General features: G+C 36.1%; 3 protein-coding genes across 3 annotated transcripts in view; 1 reads left to right on the forward strand and 2 right to left on the reverse strand.

Annotated features, from left to right (window-relative positions):
• The window catches only part of LOC127971589 (uncharacterized), a 39,201-nt gene extending 36,983 nt beyond the window's left edge, over nucleotides 1-2,218 (reverse strand). Inside the window, exon 1 of the mRNA XM_052574704.1 lies at nucleotides 1,982-2,218. The gene's annotated coding sequence lies outside the window, so the exon portion shown is untranslated. The remainder of the gene's footprint in view (nucleotides 1-1,981) is intronic.
• A 2,314-nt stretch (nucleotides 2,219-4,532) lies between these two features.
• On the forward strand, nucleotides 4,533-10,071 carry gnpda2 (glucosamine-6-phosphate deaminase 2). Its single transcript, XM_052574852.1, has 7 exons — nucleotides 4,533-4,686; nucleotides 5,005-5,167; nucleotides 5,316-5,417; nucleotides 5,802-5,984; nucleotides 6,655-6,839; nucleotides 7,712-7,886; nucleotides 8,904-10,071. Exons 2-7 carry the CDS (start codon nucleotides 5,044-5,046, stop codon nucleotides 8,966-8,968), a joined length of 834 nt encoding a protein of 277 aa, XP_052430812.1. The 5' UTR covers nucleotides 4,533-4,686; nucleotides 5,005-5,043; the 3' UTR covers nucleotides 8,969-10,071.
• Nucleotides 10,072-10,349: 278 nt separating this feature from the next.
• On the reverse strand, nucleotides 10,350-19,649 carry guf1 (GTP binding elongation factor GUF1). The gene is made up of 17 exons (XM_052574851.1): nucleotides 19,219-19,649; nucleotides 18,914-19,025; nucleotides 18,661-18,809; nucleotides 18,500-18,580; nucleotides 17,786-17,863; nucleotides 17,192-17,275; nucleotides 17,028-17,092; nucleotides 15,691-15,894; nucleotides 14,413-14,552; nucleotides 14,185-14,308; nucleotides 13,951-14,083; nucleotides 13,462-13,605; nucleotides 12,580-12,713; nucleotides 12,204-12,305; nucleotides 11,883-12,002; nucleotides 11,034-11,070; nucleotides 10,350-10,949 (listed from the first exon to the last, which is right to left on the reverse strand). Exons 1-17 carry the CDS (start codon nucleotides 19,411-19,413, stop codon nucleotides 10,821-10,823), a joined length of 2,031 nt encoding a protein of 676 aa, XP_052430811.1. The 5' UTR covers nucleotides 19,414-19,649; the 3' UTR covers nucleotides 10,350-10,820.
• Nucleotides 19,650-19,753: the final 104 nt, after the last annotated feature.

Consider the following 19,753-nt stretch of genomic DNA (forward strand, 5'->3'; position numbering starts at 1 on the left):
ATTTCCTTCTCTAGACTGTATTTCAACTTTTTTAAAAAATCATGTTTAATTGCCAAATGATAGTTTTATGTAGTATATTATTTTTTGATTACTTCAAAATGTATTTTTCTTTTGTCTTTTTGTCGTTGATTTTCAAATACCTGTTTTTTTTTACTTCAAATCAAAGATTGCAATACTGCCATTGTGTTATATTGTTGTATTATACTTTACTAACCATGAAAAATAGCATTGTTTTTTAGATAAATGTACAGTTTCATTTGATTTCTTCTTAAAATCAAACCTATTTGATTTAGTCATTTTAAATAGATAAAGTAAATGGATTTAAATAATGCCAGTATCTTTCACCCCTAATTTATCCACGAACCATGACTCAATACTTCATGTTAAATATAATGTAAGTTCACATTAATAATAAAATATACCTATTTAAAAAAAGATTCACAGTTGTGTCCCAACACTGTTTTATAAGAAAGCTTGCTGTTAGTAGATATCAATCTTAAAATAAAATTATAATAAAACAAATATGTATGTTAAAGTTAAAGTTTTGTCTCTAGATTCAGCATGTACGTCACACACACACACCACTAAATAATCATGTTCCTTATTCTCTACACTTCCTACACTAAATAATCATGTTCCTTATTCTCTACACTTCCTCCTGACACAATACATAATCCTCTGTCTAGTACATTTGGCTGTGGCGTGCGCGCGCACATGGTCGCGTGAGTACATAATTACAATCCACTCCCCATGTAAATGCATGCAAAATAAAGCTATATTACAGGAATAGAGCATAAAATCTAGCGCGGTGTATACGGTGTTCCCAAGCGCTCAAAAACCACAGAAGGCGAGGGAGAGAAAGAGAAGAGGGTGCCTATGCCACACCTCACTCATTCAGAAACAGCAGTGCTCCCTCTGCCACTGAAAGACATAATCACATGGTCTACGAGATTTACAACTCCACAGAAAATCTTAGTTTATTTCCACAACATATGTGCAGTCTGAGACAAATATAGTCCAGACGCAACGCAAAAGCCACAGTGCGTGCAAGAGCCGCGCCGCGTCAAGAGCGCGTCTCCAAAATAACCTGCGCTTACTGAACAATAGTGAAGACACGAGCGCTTGTCCGAGTCATTAACGCGAATCGATTCTGTCTGACTATTCGTTCATTGAAAACGATTCAGTGACAGGATTTAACATAATTTTATATTAAGCGTAACAGAGCTGCTTGCTTTTTTAACTTTTATCTCAATAAGCAACGTGCTGTTTATTCAAGCTCAAGCCTGATCGTTAAAAATACAAATGTGACAGCTATTTTGTAATATAGCCATAGTTCGCCTAAAATCTGACATACAAACAAGGAAACACTAATTTGGTGTCTTGTGGCTTTTACATAATATAGTCATAATTCATTAAAACCACCATATATCGGATAATTAGATTCGCTTCAGACCAATTCATTACAAGGAACCGATTCAAACGAATGATTCTTTTACGAATCACTACAACGCACTCCCATACACACAACCCCTAATCTGCGTTAAGCAATCATGATTAGACTAGTATGACAATCAGACTTAAAAGCAGATTCAATTATTATTTTGAAAAATTTATAAATATTTTTCACGTCCGACGCGAAACCCAAAATGCTCCTCTCAGACTGGCTTGTATTTTCTCGATCCAATGTGTTGAACAGATTTTTTTTTTTTTAAATCCATTTCATGCCATTTCATTTGAGGACTAAATCGTCATGTGTGGTAATGTAGAAAGCGTAAAACAAATGTTGAATCTTCTATCGGTTCCCCTGTTTAATCTTAATCCGATTTGAATCTCGCTCTCCGTCCGTCCGAACAGCAGTGAGCGCACAATAGAAATGAATCCAAACCCTAAAAGTATCAACCCTTGACCCTTTAAACATGCTCCACAAACACATGTCCAGTGAATGAACAAGCAGAAGAACAACAGAGACAGCTGCACCCACCTCGTGGTTTGAAAGGACACCGGTCCGGTCCGGGGCTGTGGACCGGTGCGGTCCGGCGATGGAGAGCCAGCACGGGATGAAGGGAGCAGGACCCGGCAGATACAGACGGGACACAGGTGTGGGATGATGTTTGGGCTGTGTATCGGTGCTGGATGCTGTCAGGGTAGGGACCAGCTTAATCCTCCATCTGAACGCAGAGAGCCTCTCTTCGGCCACTGACTCCACCCCTCCCTCATCCCTTTCCAGCGAGGTCCGATTCGCGAAGGAATCGCTGTTTTGAAATGGTTCTTTATTTTGATTCAGTTGAACCGATTCGCAACGCGTTTGTAAATCGCAACTGTTATAAGAGAACATTTCACAATTTGTGATATTTAGCCATATTTAATAAGAAATATAGAAAAATTAATTAATAAATTACATAATTTGCAATCGAACTGAATTACACAAAGAAACTAACAGCACTTTCAAGTAAATTAATATGCCGATATATTTATTTGAATTATTTTACTTTTTAATTTTAGGATCCACCAACGAAGAAAATTGCATGAACCTAATAGTGTCCAATATGTATATACAGAGATGCAGACAACCAAACAAATCCGAAAAATGTAAACAGATAACATTACGAAAATTAACCATGGTTTTATTATAAATGAAAAAACCTTGGTAGTACTTGCTGTAGTTGAACCATGGTAACCACAAATTATGGTATTTGTAGTAAAACTATGGTTATACAAATGGTAGCTTAATCAATTAGCAAAAAATAAAATAAAAAATAATAATTATTATTATATATCATACACATTACACTTTAAATACAATAAATTGAGTAAAAAAATTGCACACTTTGATCTGTCAGAGAGATAGCAGGAACTAGGAGTGGTCAAATAAACAGTTTAGTAGCCTACATTCAGAAAAAAAAAAAAGTATTCACTGGTGATTTCAGCAACAGAAAAAGGCCTGGACATTCACAAAGGACAACAGTGGTGGATGATCGGAGAAACCTCTTCATGGTAAAGAAAAACCCTTTCCCAACATCCAGCCAAGAGAAGAACACACTCCAGGAGGTAGACGTGTCACTGTCAGAGTCTACAATCAAGAGAAGATTCATGAGAGCAAATACAGAGGGTTCACCACAAGGTGCAAACAAGGCCTGAATAGACTTCTAAAAACATCTAAAAAACCCAGACTACAGACGCATTCTTTGGGCGGCTGAAAGATCAGCTTGTACCAGAATGACAATAAGAAAAAACTATGGAGAAGGCTTTGAACAGGTCATGTCTTAAAGCATTCAGCATCATCTGTGAAACATGGTGGAGCAGTGTGATGGCATGAGCATGCATGGCTTCCAGTGGAACTGGTTTACTGGTGTTGAAGTGACAGAAGACAGAAGCAGCCAGATGAATTCTGAAGTGCACAGGGATATACTATCTGCCCAGATTCAGTCAAATGCAGCAAAGTCAATCTTCAGATCTCAACCTGATTGAGCATTTCAGCCGCTGAAGACAAAAGGCAGAAAGACCCACAAACAAACAACAACTTGAAGTCAGCTGCAGTTTAGGCCTGGCAAAACATCACAAAAGAGCAAACCCAGTCTTTGATGTCCATGCGTTCCACATTTAAGGCAGTTAGTAAGGCAGTTATTGCCTGCAAAGGATTCGCAACAAAATAATAAAAATGAACATTTTATTTATGATTATATTTATTTGTCCAATTACATTCAAGCCCCTAAAAAATGGGGGCACTGTGTATAAAAATGGTTGAAATTCCTAAGCATTTTATGTTATGTTTTTGTTCAACCCTTTAAATTAAAGCTAAAAGTCAGCACTACAATTTCATCTGGATTGTAGTGGCAGACAGAGCCGAAAATATGAGAAAGTCATTGTCCATATATATATATATATAACTGTATGTAAAACAACTCTGTCAAAACAACATAAATGCATATTTACTTAATCACACATAAAGACGAAGAGAAAGAGATAAAAAAGAAAAGAAAACAAAAACGTCCCGCCGCTGTTTCTTTAAACATTTCACAGTGTGGTCTCAAACGAATCGACGGAACCATTTTTGAAACGAAATGTCCGAACGAACCGATTCGCCAAAATGAATCAGACTTCTGCACGCTATCATCCCTCAATCCTCCACGCCTTCTGTTCTTCTCTCTCTCAGCCGTCTGTCTCCCTGGGGTCCTCCTGCAAGGTCAGGCATGGTAGAAAAGAAGCAAATTAAATGACCGTAGGGAAAATTCGACAAAAATATAAAATATAAAATATAGATAGATAGATAGATAGATAGATAGATAGATAGATAGATAGATAGATAGATAGATAGATAGATAGATAGATGTTTGCACTATTGTTATTATTTTACCTAAAATTGTACAGTTTGTCATACCAATGAAACATACATTTAATTAAACAACAGCGTCAGTACGATACGAAACACTAATGTTTCTTAATTCATATATTTTCAAATTTAAACGATATCCAAAATGCTTATTATAATTTCTTTCATACTGTACATTGCTTATTTCATATTAAAGAAAAGCCTCGTCGGTCTCCATATATGGGCAGGTGCTACAACCCGGAAGTGTGTCGTCAAGCGCACATGACCGGAACTCGATCACATGATCAGTGTTTTCGAAGAAAACTTGTATCCATTCCATTCACCCGGACGCGGCTGAGATCCTGCGCTCTATCACTGTAAGTAAAAGATTTTATTACCCATCATATATCCATAACCATTATTCGACAAGTAACGACACTTAAAAACGCAACTGGTTGTAAATAAAGCTAGAGGATATGATAACATTAATATAAGTTCAAAAGCAAACATATGAAGTTTTATGATTAACGTTATATATTTGCCATGATGATTATACACTGTCGATGTTATTCGATCATATTTATTAAAGCAAATGTGCATCTTGGTTGTTTTGCCCCTCAATGGAACGGGCTTTGCTCGGTCATTAGAATTGGTCAGTGTTGGTCAATCCAGTATTGATCTGTCTTTATTTCTAGAGTCTTAAGGTTGCAGTGACCTGTTATCTGTGAGAAGTCATGAGACTTGTGATTCTGGACGACTATGATCTGGCCAGCGAATGGGCTGCAAAGTACATTCGCAACCGGATCATCCAGTTCAAACCCACCGCTGACCGATACTTCACTTTAGGACTCCCAACAGGTGAACTAAAAGTTACCAAACATTTCCCAATGTATAAAACCAAGGATCTTTCTTGTCGAATATCCTATTTCTCTCAGAAATTTATCACAATCTGTAAATTCAGTATATCAGGAAAATTATGATTTTTATGTAATTTGATTATTTGCAGGTAGCACACCCCTCGGCTGCTATAGAAAGCTGATCGAATACCACAAGAATGGAGACCTGTCCTTCAAATACGTGAAGACCTTTAACATGGATGAGTATGTGGGTGAGTGAACTGCACAGATCGCTTCTCACAAAAGTGCTGAGTACACAAGATCTCCACAAACTATCTCAAAACACTGCAGAACTAGAGCTGCCGATGCAGCAAATCGACGCATGGATAACGCATAAATGGCCCTTCATCCTCATCCCTTTCTAGTCTAGTTGAGAAAACATTTAATAAACATTATAGTTGCACTGACATTTTCACAACATGCTAAAAAAGCATGTTTTCCATCAAACTCTCATCGTAATGAATCTAGTTGGTTTACTTTTTTTCATTTACATTATTCTCAGTGATGATTCTCATTAATTGAATGCAATATTAGAAAAGAATGTAATAATTAAAAGCAGCATTATAATTTCTTTCTAAATTTGTCTTCCTCTTCAGGTCTGCCCAGGGATCATCCCGAGAGCTATCACTCCTACATGTGGAATAACTTCTTTAAGCACATCGACATCGAGCCCCAGCACACTCATATACTGGACGGCAACGCCAGCGACCTGCAGGCCGAGTGTGAAGCCTTTGAGCAGCAGATCACTGCTGCTGGTGGAATTGAGCTGTTTGTGGGAGGTGCATTCAATAAATCCGATCCCAATAAATTGGTATTTCAGACACGGATAAAGCGAGAGACACCAGAAACAGTGCTTTGTGATGCATATCTTAATCTGCACTCACAAAACTGTTAAACTGCTGCAATAACAAATGCTTTTTGTTAGTAATGCTTGTATGGTGATTGCACATTCAACTCCAAAATCAAAGGTCTGTTTGTTGGCCACCGAATTGATTCTTAAGCTTGCTGTAGCAATAATTGATAGAATTTGTTTCAGTTTCATTGTAGTATTATTTCTATACAATTTATATTGAATTAGCATTTATTTTAATATTTTTAACTTTGTTTTTCTTAGTCTTTTTTTTAATAAATGTAAACAACATTTTTATTTGGCTTTAATTTTTTTTTTTAATCTAATATTTATATTTTATTTGATTGCAGATTTATTGAAATTAATATAATCAATTTTGTTATGGTTTTAGTTGACAATAACAAATCTGGTTTAAATTATATAAGCTTTAGACTGTTAGTTACATGACGAAAACATACACAGTAGATTGCACATTTCAACTAATGCCCTTTTTCACTCATTTGCCGTACTTACTTTCATACCCAATTACTTTTATATTCAGAATCATTGCATATTTTCATCCATTCATCTGTTATTAATCTTTCTCCATGTTTTTTTAGGCATTGGTCCGGATGGGCACATTGCCTTTAATGAGCCCGGCTCCAGTCTTGTGTCCAGGACCAGAGTGAAGACCCTGGCCAAAGACACCATAGTAGCCAATGCTCGTTTCTTTGGGAACGATCTTTCCAAAGTGCCCACCATGACTCTCACTGTTGGAGTAGGAACAGTGATGGACGCCAGAGAGGTAAATATAAAGAATACAGGAAACTAAGGAGGAGATCATTCAGCTGAAAAAGACAAACCTGGCATATAAAGCTCAGAAAAGAAAACAAAGTGATCAGCTGCATAGTTTAAAGCACCTTAAAAAGAAAGAAATTCTATTTTCAGTGAATAAAATGGGAATGTGTTTGGCATCAATTTAACATCACAATGCAAACATTTTACTTACCACATCAATATAAAGTCGTAATACTTTAAAATTTAAGTCATGAATCTGAATGTATAATGGACACAACATCTTTTGTCCTTTATTTCAAAAGCATCCTTTATTTCAAAAGCATCCTGATATCAGTGTCTTCCTTTTGTCCCAGTCAGACACATTTTTGTTTGGAGCATTTGTCATCTGCAATTTATAAATATAATTATCTTTTATATAGTAACAAATGTTCTCTTTGTTACAGCACTGAATTGAATAGGAGTCTGTGTCTCAAGACTCCTATCCTATTCAATGTGAGACTGATTGTGCTGGAATTGCAAACAAGTACATAAACATACCTGAATACTTTAACAGACAGGATGCTGGGTAAAAAGTCCTTCGGGTCACCTGATTATCATCACCATCATATTATTATATCAGACAGCGTGCATCTCCTAAAACCTCTTCAAGTCGCATTGTAGACTGCAAAAAAATCACTTAATTAAATGATTATTACAGTAATGAAGCAATGCAGTTTCTTTTGTTTTAGGATTTTTTTTAATTAGACATAGACATTGGTGTCTTACTCTAAAGTTAAACTAGTTTTCTGACATATGTTTGCCTTCTGAACAACATGTGTCTCTACCATTCTGAATGTGGTCATTTTAAGACAATGCTGCCTTTTTGTCCTGGATCTGCAGGTCATGATTCTGATCACCGGGGCGCATAAGGCCTTTGCCCTGTATAAAGCCATCGAGGAAGGTGTGAACCACATGTGGACGGTATCTGCCTTCCAACAGCATCCACGAACCATTTTTATTTGTGATGAAGATGCGACACTGGAACTCAGGGTCAAAACTGTGAAGTATTTCAAAGGTACGTGACTGAGCTCTCTGCTGCCCGAGGGGCAAATCTTTGACTCACGTAGACAGAAAGTTGCTCTTCGGTGGAAGCAGATTCTTTGAAGAACAAAAAACTGGTAAATTGACTAAATAGTTACTTATTAAAACAAGCGTTAAAAGGTAAGAAACATGTTCATTCATGTTTGAAAATTCTGTGTGAATTTGATTGACGTTTACTGTTGTTACTTCATGAAATGTTTTACATTCTCATGGCCTCAGGTTTCATATGCAAACTATTGTTCAAAATTTTTTGTAAAAAAAAAAAAAAAATATATATATATATATATATATATATTAAAATTTGTATTTAGCAAGGATGCGTTAATATTTACCATATTACACATTTGTTTTATATCATGCTCTTCCTTTGAACAATTGGTTTATCAAAAAATCTTGAACATCAGCAGTTTTTTTTCAACATTGATGATAATAATAAAAAAAACAAGCAAATCAGCATATTAGAATTAATTCTTAATGACCGTGTGACACTGAAGACTGAAGAAATGATATTAAAAATTCAGTTGTGTATCACAGAAATAAATTGCGTTTTAAAATATATTCAAATAGAAAACATTTATTTTAAATTGTAAAAATATTTGACAATATTGCTGCTTTAACTGTGTTTTTCATCAAATAAATGTAGCCTTGCAGAAAATAAGAGATGTCTTTTAAAAACAATAAAAAAATCTTAGCAACCACACAATTTTAGCCATCCCTATTCCCTCTGAGGAACCCAGTAGAGCAGCTGTGTGTTTGCTTTTCATCGTTTTTCATGATCTCATCTTGGTTTTAGTGCTTGGCCCGTCTCAAGGTCAATATCTGTGTAAAGACGGCAGGTTCAAGATCTAAACCCGTCTGGAATGTCCATCACAAGCGCTTTTCTCAGAAACGCGATCTGTCCGGTCTTAAGGGCTTTGGTCTCTCCTGGGGGTTTAATATTTTTGGCTGGGCTGGATTTCCTAAACATACTGATGGATCTTCTGTCTTGCAGGGCTGATGCACGTCCACAATCAGCTAGTTGAGCCGATGCTCAGCGTCAAGGACTACATTGACTGAACGCGCCAGACGGGACGTCTGGAAAGACGGCCTCAAAATCTAATCAAGTGTGAATGAGTGGAAACTGGTCTCAGGGACCACAGCAGTTCTGAATGGTCATAAAGTGTAACTGGTAGATGTTGTACAAAACAACTCTGCTTTCCTATGGTGCCATGTTCACACACTCCTACTTAATCTCTGTATTAGCCTTTATAATTCACTTTCAAACTACCTTACGTCCAGTATTAACAAGAAAAGATAATGTTTTAGGGAAATTATACTAAGCAACACTCTTACTTTAACCCTTTCAGCTGATGTTTGCTGTTTTAGATAACACTATCACACTCCTTCACAACATTAATGAAAGAAAACATCTGTTACAACCCATTCTGAGTAAGTGAATATATCAGTTCTTCTGTACTGTAGTTTAATCTGGAAATACTGTTTCCACCGATGGGCAGTTTTTTATTAGCACACTTTAACCCACAGCTACTTAAAGTTGACTTGAATGTGGATTTTTTACTACAAGGCAAATTGAAAGTGTTTTTTTTTTTTTTTTTGGGGGGGGGGGGTGTTTTTGTTTAGATGTTACGTAAATAGTTTTCCCTAAATTCTCCAAATTTAGGATCTCTTCCTATACATATGAAACCTCTGGGGGTTATGATACCCAATCATTTGGAGTGTCTTATATGCTGATAAACACAAGTTAACAGGAAGCTGATCTGTGATCAGAATTTCCTACTAAGCACATGTAATTTTATACAATTTCAGTTGACATTTTCTTGCCTTTGAATGAATCCAGGTTACTTGCAGCATGTAAAACCAGTGGGAAATTCTGGAAAAGTGTATTTCATGTTTGCTTATTCATATATCGAAAAGACTTGTATTGGCACATCTGAGTAGAGAAGTGTGTGAATGTTTTTCAAGTTAACTAATTTCACACATGATGTGTAGTACCCATGTATTCTCTTTTGTTACTGTTCTTTGTGATATACAGGCTGTTTCATTTCTGAAAACTAGAGTATAAAACACAAGTCTGGACATTTCACTTGTATTATAGAACACACTTTTGTTTCATTGCTTTCTGAATAAATCTGTGTTGAGATTTTGGTGTTTCAAAATAACACTTGTCACTTGGCTTCTGTGAACTGTAAAGCCCGCATTTATTTGATCGACTGGCCATCTCAATCATTTGATTAATGGTGATTGCTGACAAACATCACGGCCCCTGAGCCAGCTAGCTAGCTGTGCTTTGAACAAAACTTGTGCAGCACCAAATTAGCGTTATTATTCAAACTCTTCTTCTTCAAACTCTTCTTCTTTTACTTTCTGAAAAGCCAGCAGTTGGAAAGGTGGTGTGCTTAATTTCAACAGTATAAAAACAGGGTTAGTTATCTATATGCACAGTAAAAAACCTTGTTTTTAATTATGGGTTGAAATAAGACATTGACATGCAATAGTCTTGTCAGAATCGCCCGATTTCTGCTTATAGTTGCAAACACTCAAAAATGTTTCAGAAAATGTCCCAGACTGCTTTCAGCCTTACGTCCACTGCAGCGTGATGGAAATGAAATAAATGTGTTCAAAGGAAAACAGCGCTGCCAAATACTTCTGCATCCACTCAGTCTAAACGTTTCCAATGAAAACCCTTAGCTTGCAGTCTCTAAATCCGCTCCTGAGAGAACGGCGATGTTGTTTCAGCATGATGAAGATGAATTCATCAAACCTGCTTTAAGTTCCCAGAACAACATCACTTAGTTATATGAAATTTAATAGCATTTCTAAATCAATCATCATACTGTACATTGGCATGTTCCCCTTCACAAATCAACCCCAGGCTTTGATATCTGTTATGATAATGTTCCTGAGGGAACTACTTCCGTTTAAGAACGTTGATGAAAGCGTCTTTTGGGACGTCGATGTTGCCAATGCGGCGCATTTTCTTCTTTCCCTCAGCCTGCTTCTTTAGCAGCTTCATTTTTCGTGTAATGTCACCACCGTACTAGGAAAGACAGATGTGACCAAGAATCAGCAGCTAATTAAAAAGGTAGAAGAAACATTTTTCAGTATGAGAAGAGGTACTCACACATTTTGCGAGAACATTCTTTCGATATGCTTTTATTCTAAAAGAGAAACAAAGATTAGGAATATTAAAGGAGAAGTTTATGCAAAAATGGACCCTCAGGCCATTCATAATGTAGATTTTTGTTTCTTCATCAAAACAGATTTGAAGAAATTTAGCATTACATGACTTGCTAACCGATGGACACTCTGCAGTGAATGGGTGCCGTCGATTGAGAGTCCAAACAGCTGATAAATAATATCACAATAATCAACACAACCACAGTCCATCATTTATCTTCTTTTGAAGTATGCATATTTGTAAGAAATCCATTATTAATGTGTTAAATCCACTTTTAAACCATCTCTTCTTATCAAAATAAAGAAGAGCATAGTTCATAATCACGTGTCCTCCAGTGAAAAAAGTAACTCAAAATCTACCAACATTTTTGTTTAGAACTGTTTATGCTTATAAAAAGTGCTTGATCTTTGCAGATTTCTCTCCTGATTCAGACAAGGTAGCTTTTTCACTTGAGAAAGCAGTATTTTGGACTTATATTTTAGATGCAAAGGTTTGAACCTTAAGCAGCTGAAGAAAAAACTGATTTTTTTTTTTTTTTACAAATACAAAGCTTAACAAGATGTTAATTACTGCTGTTATTGTGATGTTTTTAGCAGCTGTTTGGCCTCTCATTCTGACGGCACCCATTCACTGCAATGGATCCATTGGTGAGTAGGTGATGTATTTCTCCAAATCTGTTCTGATGAAGAAACAAACTCATATACATCTTGGATGGCCTGAGGGTGACATCATTTTAAGCAAATTTTCAAATATTACTTTATGTTTGAAGTTATTATCTACATCTACACTTACGTTTCTCGAGCGATGATCTTGCTGCCGATGGCTGCTTGCACTGCGATCTCAAACATCTGCCTGGGGATGGACTCCTTCAGTCTCTCACATATGGCTTTACCTGCACTGTACGCTTTGTCTCTGAACACAAGGACGAATCAGAGCTTGTGTCATTTTTTTTTAGCAATCACATCACAAACACGGAAGATCATATCTTTATAGCCATATTCGCATTTTAAAGGGATTTGGGTATTTAATTGCCTTTAAATTATCAAATAACTTCTAAACACCTCTTGAAATATAAGAAAAACTGTAACTGTATCATGAAAGATCAAGACTTGCTTATGAACGATAGTGGTGAGTTCTTCCACTGGCCGCCCATTGAGGAGGAAGTCCATCTTAATCAGATCAGCGGCCTCATAACCAGCATCCTCGTAATCAAAGCTATGGACAACAGGAAAACAAGCTCATCCAGAAACTCAAAGTGACATATCCAAATATCAAAACACAAATGATACCTCACTTATTTACAATCTTTTTCTAATGTTTCCTAACACATCTCACACTTATTTGTTTTGCCACTGTATTGTTAGTACTGCATGGATTATGTATTGTGTATTTGTAAAGTGACCTAGAGTTGAGTTTTTGAAATGTGCTATATAAAAGCAAGTCTTATTACTAATATAAACACTAATTCATTCTTTCACAACGAGCTCACCTGGCGTATCCTGATGACATGGATTTCAGCTGGTCGTAAAAGTCCATTACAATTTCATTTAGAGGGAAAGTATACTTCATCATCACCCGATGGTCATCGATGTAGAACATATTCTTCTGAACGGCCCTGCGGCTCTTCAAAAAGGCAGAGAATTGCATTGTGGGTCACTACAAATGCAAGACTCAAAATATGCATTCACAGAAATTGGGATGTAACAAGGAACAAGGATGTAGTTAAAAACGGAAAAGCTTTTCCCTTGCCCTTTTAAAAAGTTTCACGTATACAAAACAGCGTTACTCAAAACGATTCAAGTTTAAACATATCTGCGAAAACGGCTGAAAACGCTGTATTACGTTTGCCATGCCAGTAGTTGGCGATGTCACCTTGTTAGTAAACAGCACCTGTGGGGAAGTGACGATTATATGTTTATATTATTATATGTATATGATGCGTCTCCACTGTTGGTTGTAATATTGGTGAAGTAAATCTACACTTTGCTGAAGAAGCGTAAGCAAACTCTTGAGCAGCAACAAAAAGTACTATGTACTCCGCCATTGTTGTGTATGTTTGTTCGTGCTTGCTTTTAAAATCGTCATCGTCTTCAAAGATTCCTGTTTTGGTTGTTTACACGGAAACGATAATGGTGCCGTTTTCAAAAACATACACTTTGAAACCCATTTTCAAAATATGTGTTTAAAGTCCCCAAAATTTGCCATTGTCGTGTAAACGGCTCGCAAGTATTTGTCGCTGATGTTGTCACTTTGGTCTTTTTCTTCGACTTAGGAGAAACCAAGATTACTTTTGTTCAGTTTTTACTTATATTGAGTAAACTAAACTAAACTAAACTGCAGTCAATGTGAAAGGTGATTGATCTAATCCCACCTGACACAGGGTCATGATCTTCCCAGTGAAGTCGTCCGGAGCGATGATGGTTCCCATCACCATGGGTTCCAGATACTCCACGACCTGTGACTTATCAGGGAACTGAGCAGGATTGATGATGGTGATCACTTCTTCACCGTGTTCCTACAAGTCAAAAACTGCTTATCGCTAACTGCTGTTCATTCATTCATTCATCCATTCATTCATGTTCATTCATATAAATCTCTACATACCATCTGCACACTGAAGAAAAATGTGCATGTGCAAAACAATGCGTTGCTATATTGTTTTTAAGGTATTCTGGGTAGTTTTTAACACATTCTTATGCAATTTCTAAGATATACCAGCATGTTGCTAATCAGTTCCTAAGGTGTTTTTAGCATGTTTCTATGCAGTTTTTATGGTATATAGTATATACAGTACCATGTAGCTATATAGTTGCTAAGGTGTTCTGGTTGGTTTTTAGCACATTTTGTCAACGAGTCCTACCTTTATGAGTTTGGCAGATGCTAGCACAGCCTTGTAGGGTACAGTCGGAGCTGTTACTATGACAGATGCATTGTACTCCTGCTCTAAACGCTGGTTAAACACCTCCATATGCAGCAAGCCCAGAAATCCCAGCCTGAGACAAAGAAATTAACCTTTTTAAATATTGAAAAAGTGACAGAATACAAGCTCGACTCGGCGACTAACCTTAAAACAACAGTGTGTGTGTGTGTGTACCTCCATCCAGCTCCCAGAGCTAAACTGCTGTCCCTTTGAACCGTGACACTTGAGTCGTTTAGCGTCAGTTTCTCCACGGCGCTGCGCAGGGCTGTGTATTCTGACTGGTCCATGGGATACATGCCTGAAAGTGTCACACAATTTGAGATTTTCAGCACTGTAAACCTACCCCTTAAACTTTGGTTTACACAGTTTAGCACAAACATCAGGACGGTTTTAGGAACACACCTGCAAAGACCATGGCTTTAGCCGGTTTGAACCCTGGCAGCGACTCCACAGGCTGTTTTTGGAGGTAAAGTGTGTCTCCAATCTGAGCCTCCTTCACTTCTTTCATCCCTGCGATCACGTAACCCACCTGCCCTGCATACCTGAGAGCAAAAATGTAAAAATGCAAAAGGTCAAAGGTTAAATTAGCGGAACTGAGACTGTCTGAAACAGTTAGTGTGTAATGTTGCTGTTTGAGCATGAACAATATCTGCAAAGCTATGAAGATGAAAGTTCACCTGGGAACATGCAACAAAAGGGCAAGGTCATGTTGCGCTGCTTTAGAGAAGAGGAAGAGAAAACTAGGGGTGCACATTAAAATCCTCTTAAATTAGTTTATTAATATTCTCTGGGTCTCTATCAGACTCAAATTGATAAGCAATATTGACGATGTCATTGTTTACAATACAACCGGAGCACATGCCACTGAGCTGAGGGGCGGGACGTTTAGACGCGCACTAGAGGTGGTTTAGCCAATCACAACACACTGGACCAGCTAACCACTCCGAGCTCATTGCATATTTATGAGGGAGGGGCTTCATAAAAGCAGGAAATGATCAGTGCATTTAAAGGAGAATGGACAGAGCAGTGTGGAATAAAGATAAATTATATGAATTTTTTTTTTACGAAGCATTAGACTGCATCCCATAAACACAATCAAGCCTAGAAAAAAAAAAAAAAACTTGATTCACCCCTTTAATATTACATTTTAAATCCAAAGTTTCAGTGCAATCTAAGAGTTTTGGACCCCTAAAAACAACGTTCTTAAATTTGAAAACAAGACTTAATCAGGAACCTATGAATCTTTTTTTTCTTTTTTTTTAACTTTTAATTCTTGTTTTTAGATGTTATTTATAATATTCACTGATCTGTTTTAAAATCATGAAATCATTTTTAGGTTTAAAATTTTAATTCCAGTGCAATTTCAGAGTTTTGGAATAGGAACAATTTTCTTATATTAATTGTATCCAACCAAAATAACCATCATATTTCATTAAATGTAAACAATTCTATAAAAAAAAATGCAAAAACACAACTGGAAGGTTACTTATAATAAAGAAATACATCTTTATACTGGAGTGTCTGGGTTGTAAAGGCTGAAAACTCTTTTCTTAAGATTACTGTGATGCCTTTGAAATACAAAAACGTTTTAGTATTGAACTGATTTATGTATCTGTGTTTTGTTTTCTCATGACGAGTCGTGAGGTCTGTTTGTGCCTACAGTGTATATGAGATTCTCACAGTGTTTCTGTTGGGTGTTCGTCGGGTCGCAGAAGGCCCAGCTCATTGACCTCATATGACTTCCCCAGGTGTGCAGAGACTATCTTGTCTCCTCTGGACACACGTCCACCAAACAGAGCGATGTTGGCCACTACTCCTCTGTAATGGTCGAAAGTGGAGTCAAAGACAAGGGCTTTAAATGAGTCTTCCACTCTCGCTGTCGGACTGAAACAGAGAGGAAAAACTGATGATGTACAGAAATATATTTAAACAAACTCATTTCTCATGAGACTTTTAAAGAATGAAAACCACTTTATACATTTGAAAACTGTCCCTCATGTACACTGCCAACAATGTATGTAAAAGGAAGAAGTTATGAAAGAAGCTATAAAAAACACATTATGGAGGAAATGTGAGATGATGAAGAATGTAGACGAGCGGGTTTATTGGAAAAACACATGATGACATGTGGTGATGTTGATTTACCAAAAAGAAACTTCCTGATTCATTCCCATCTTCATGCTCAAAGTTAGTTTGTAAATATTCACATGTAATGTAATTTTATCAGTACAGTAGTAACTAATATTTCAATTCAAATGATAATTAAGTTGCCACAAAAATGTTAAGCAGCTCAACTGTTTGCAATGTTAATAATAAGAAGAAATGTTTCTTGAGCAGTAAATCAGAATGATTTCTGAAGGATCATGTGAATAAAGACTGGAGTGGAGTAGAGATGCAGGAAAACATGTTTTGCATCACAGGAATAAATTGCACTATACGTTTACATAGAAAAGTTATAATAAATTGTAATAATATTTCACAATATTACGGAGCATTAGACTTGTCAATTGACTGACCCAAAACCTTTAAATGTATTTAACGCATTACTGTTTACTGTTTTGCAATTAATTTCACAATGCAATTTTATATTACAAAAACAGGCTCCATTACTTCAAATTTATAATTTAACAAATATATAACAAAAAGTTTGTTTTTGTCTTTTGTAGTGAATTCTTGACAGGTTTTGTGAGATGCAGTAACTAATACTGTTCTTGCTCTGATAACATCTGTCTCATAGAGCCTTCTGTTCTTCCTGACATCACACATCAGTTGATTCGAAATATTTTCTGCATGTCTCTCTATTGTGTGAACTGTAACGTATGATTCATAATCCTCTTTAGAAAGATGCAATCTGGGCTTTGGGGATCACTGGGCTCCTTTTGTCTGATACAATGAATCTTATGAATGCAAACATGGTCAAATACAATCAATCAAAGCACACCCACACAGTATGTGCTGCTCTTACACTCTCACAGTGACCTCTTGTGGAGAAAAGGGAATCAGCTTATGATACTCACGGAGGAATCCTTTTCACTACTTCTTGGAGAACTTGGTCCACGTTTGTGCCCAATTTTGCAGAGATCTACAGAAAACAATAACAAGCCAAGGTAAAAATATAACTGGCATAACATCTGTATAAAAAAAAACAAACAAACAAAAAACATGTTTAAATACAGCTCACCCTGATACACTCTTCCTTGGGAATATCAAAAACCTTTTCAATCTGTTTCTCAACTCGCTCTGGATCAGCGTTTTTCAAATCAATCTGTCAATTAAACACACACACACACACACACACACACACACACACACACATTAAAATGCCAAATGTTGACAGTTCAGATGAGCAACAGTTAAAATGTCAGTCTGAAAATAAATAAAACAATCAGTGACTATTAAAATGACAATTGACTCATTCCTAGATCAAATGTAATGATGTATCAAGTTGAATGTAATAACATAGCATAATAAGTTATGCAACAAGCTCAAAACATACTAGGGAACTGTAATAAAGCATTTAGATGAAAGCCAATTAATAAAGGTCCACACAGTTGTATTTGGACTGATCACAAGATCAAAACAATTCAGGTATAAAAAAAAAAAGGTTTTCCTAAATCTTCTGCAGTGTCCTGCCTCTGTGCTTAACTTGAGTTGGATCTAAAGACGTTTCTATAATTTATTTAAAGCACTGGGATGAAACATGTTTTTAACTTGCATATATAAAATATTCACTGCATTTAAAGGAAAGATCATAAATTCAGTCTGTAATATCTACCTTGTTTATCACAGGGATGATTGTGAGTTGAGCCTCAAATGCCAGGTAGAAATTGGCAACTGTTTGCGCTTGAATTCCCTTTGAATTATAGAAACAAACTTGCAATTGGTTATTGTTCTTTTAATGCAATTATGAAAGTCTAAAGTTTTTGGTATTGATAGAGTATTTATGCTGTAATGTTTGTGCTGTTTTTAAGTTCTTTTATAAATTATTTTCTTTATTGAAAAAGCTAATGTAAACTTAAACAATAAACTTAAAAATGAGAAGTGTCACAATGGTGACAGAAACTGAAATAAAATAAGCACAACTTTAAGGTGAGAGAGCATGAAAAATACTAAAATGATATATATATATATAAAAAATTATATATATATATATATATATATATATATATATATATATATATATATATATATATATATATATATATATATATATAGAAACAGCTTCGAACACTTGCAAAAATTCATGAAAAAGAAAAAAAACATGCCAAAATAACTAAAACTTAAGCTAAAATAAAATAAAAACTGAACATACATTAAAAACATGTAAAATATTAATAAATACTATATTAGTATATAAATAATACAAAAAAATAACATTGGTATGTGCATAAAAACAAACGGTAGCAGGTTTAGAATAAAAACGAAAGACTCTTTAACTCTGTTAATACTCATTTAATAAGCAGAATGTGTCATTTATGAAACGGTTCACCTGATTTGCATCTACAATGAGCAGAACTCCTTGGCAAGCAGATATGGAACGTGAAACTTCATAGCTGAAGTCAACATGGCCCTAAATATAAAATAATACAATCTCTCAAATTATAGAAATAATAGACATTAGTAGACTAACAGTAATGTTATTATCCTCACAGGTGTGTCGATGAGATTGAGCAAATATGTCTGTCCATCACGCTGGTAAAAGAGAGACGCAGTCTGAGCTTTAACAGTGATTCCTCGTTCTCTCTCCACCTGCAGTTTATCCAGCACCTGCTTGTTACTCGCTGTCTTTGCAATGGCACCTGCTCATACAAAAAAACATAACAAAAACAACGAAATAAAGAGATTACGAGCAACAATTTTTTAAAACTCACATAATCCACAGGAAAGAGAAATAGAAAATCACCGGTGATCTCCAGAAGTCTGTCAGCTAGAGTGCTCTTGCCATGATCAATATGAGCAATAATGCTGAAATTTCGAATCCTCTCCACTGGAAACTTTGACATGTCGAGACTCTCCTGAAAATACAAAGGACTCAGATTCAGTATACAGCTGCAACAAGCACATCAACTATTATAAGACCATTATTATCTATAAAAATCAGAGAATGAATAACTGCTGTAGTCACTATTGTAAAATCACATTAGGCTAATATATAGGTTATATAGTATTTTGATTACAGCAAAAACAAGTCAAAGCAATAGAATTGACCTTCTCAGATGCATTAGAGCTGACTTCTCTGACAGGACCGATGTTCCAGCAGGAGCCTTTCATCCATCTGTGTCTGATCACTGTACATGTGCTCATGCAGCCCTGAGATCTGTGTCTAACGCGGCAGATTTTAATATCAGGAACGCGTTTGATAAAGGACAGAAAAAGACCGTGGGATCTAAATAAAGACATCATCTCTATCAGCTCACTAACATGTTATTACTGAAAAAAGAAAGATTACTGTGGCTTCAAACTGTATATCGAACATATCCTCCCCTCGGAAAAAAAGATTTGAGGATTAATATCCTCAATGAAAGCATATACTCAGTGTTTAGAAACAGTCAAGTCTTCACTAGGCTGTGTTCTCCAGTGTGACAGCTACTGTGAGCCGCCATGTTGGCTGAAACGTCATCAAGCGTTATCGTCGGAGCAAGAACTTGGAATTATGGGAAATGTAGTTCACTGCAAGTGCAATTTATACTAAAAGCTACACTCAAATGTTCCAGGAACCTTTTTTAAATAGCCTACCCAAAAT

Source organism: Carassius gibelio, chromosome B14, assembly GCF_023724105.1.
Source record: "Carassius gibelio isolate Cgi1373 ecotype wild population from Czech Republic chromosome B14, carGib1.2-hapl.c, whole genome shotgun sequence".
NCBI lineage: Eukaryota > Metazoa > Chordata > Actinopteri > Cypriniformes > Cyprinidae > Carassius > Carassius gibelio.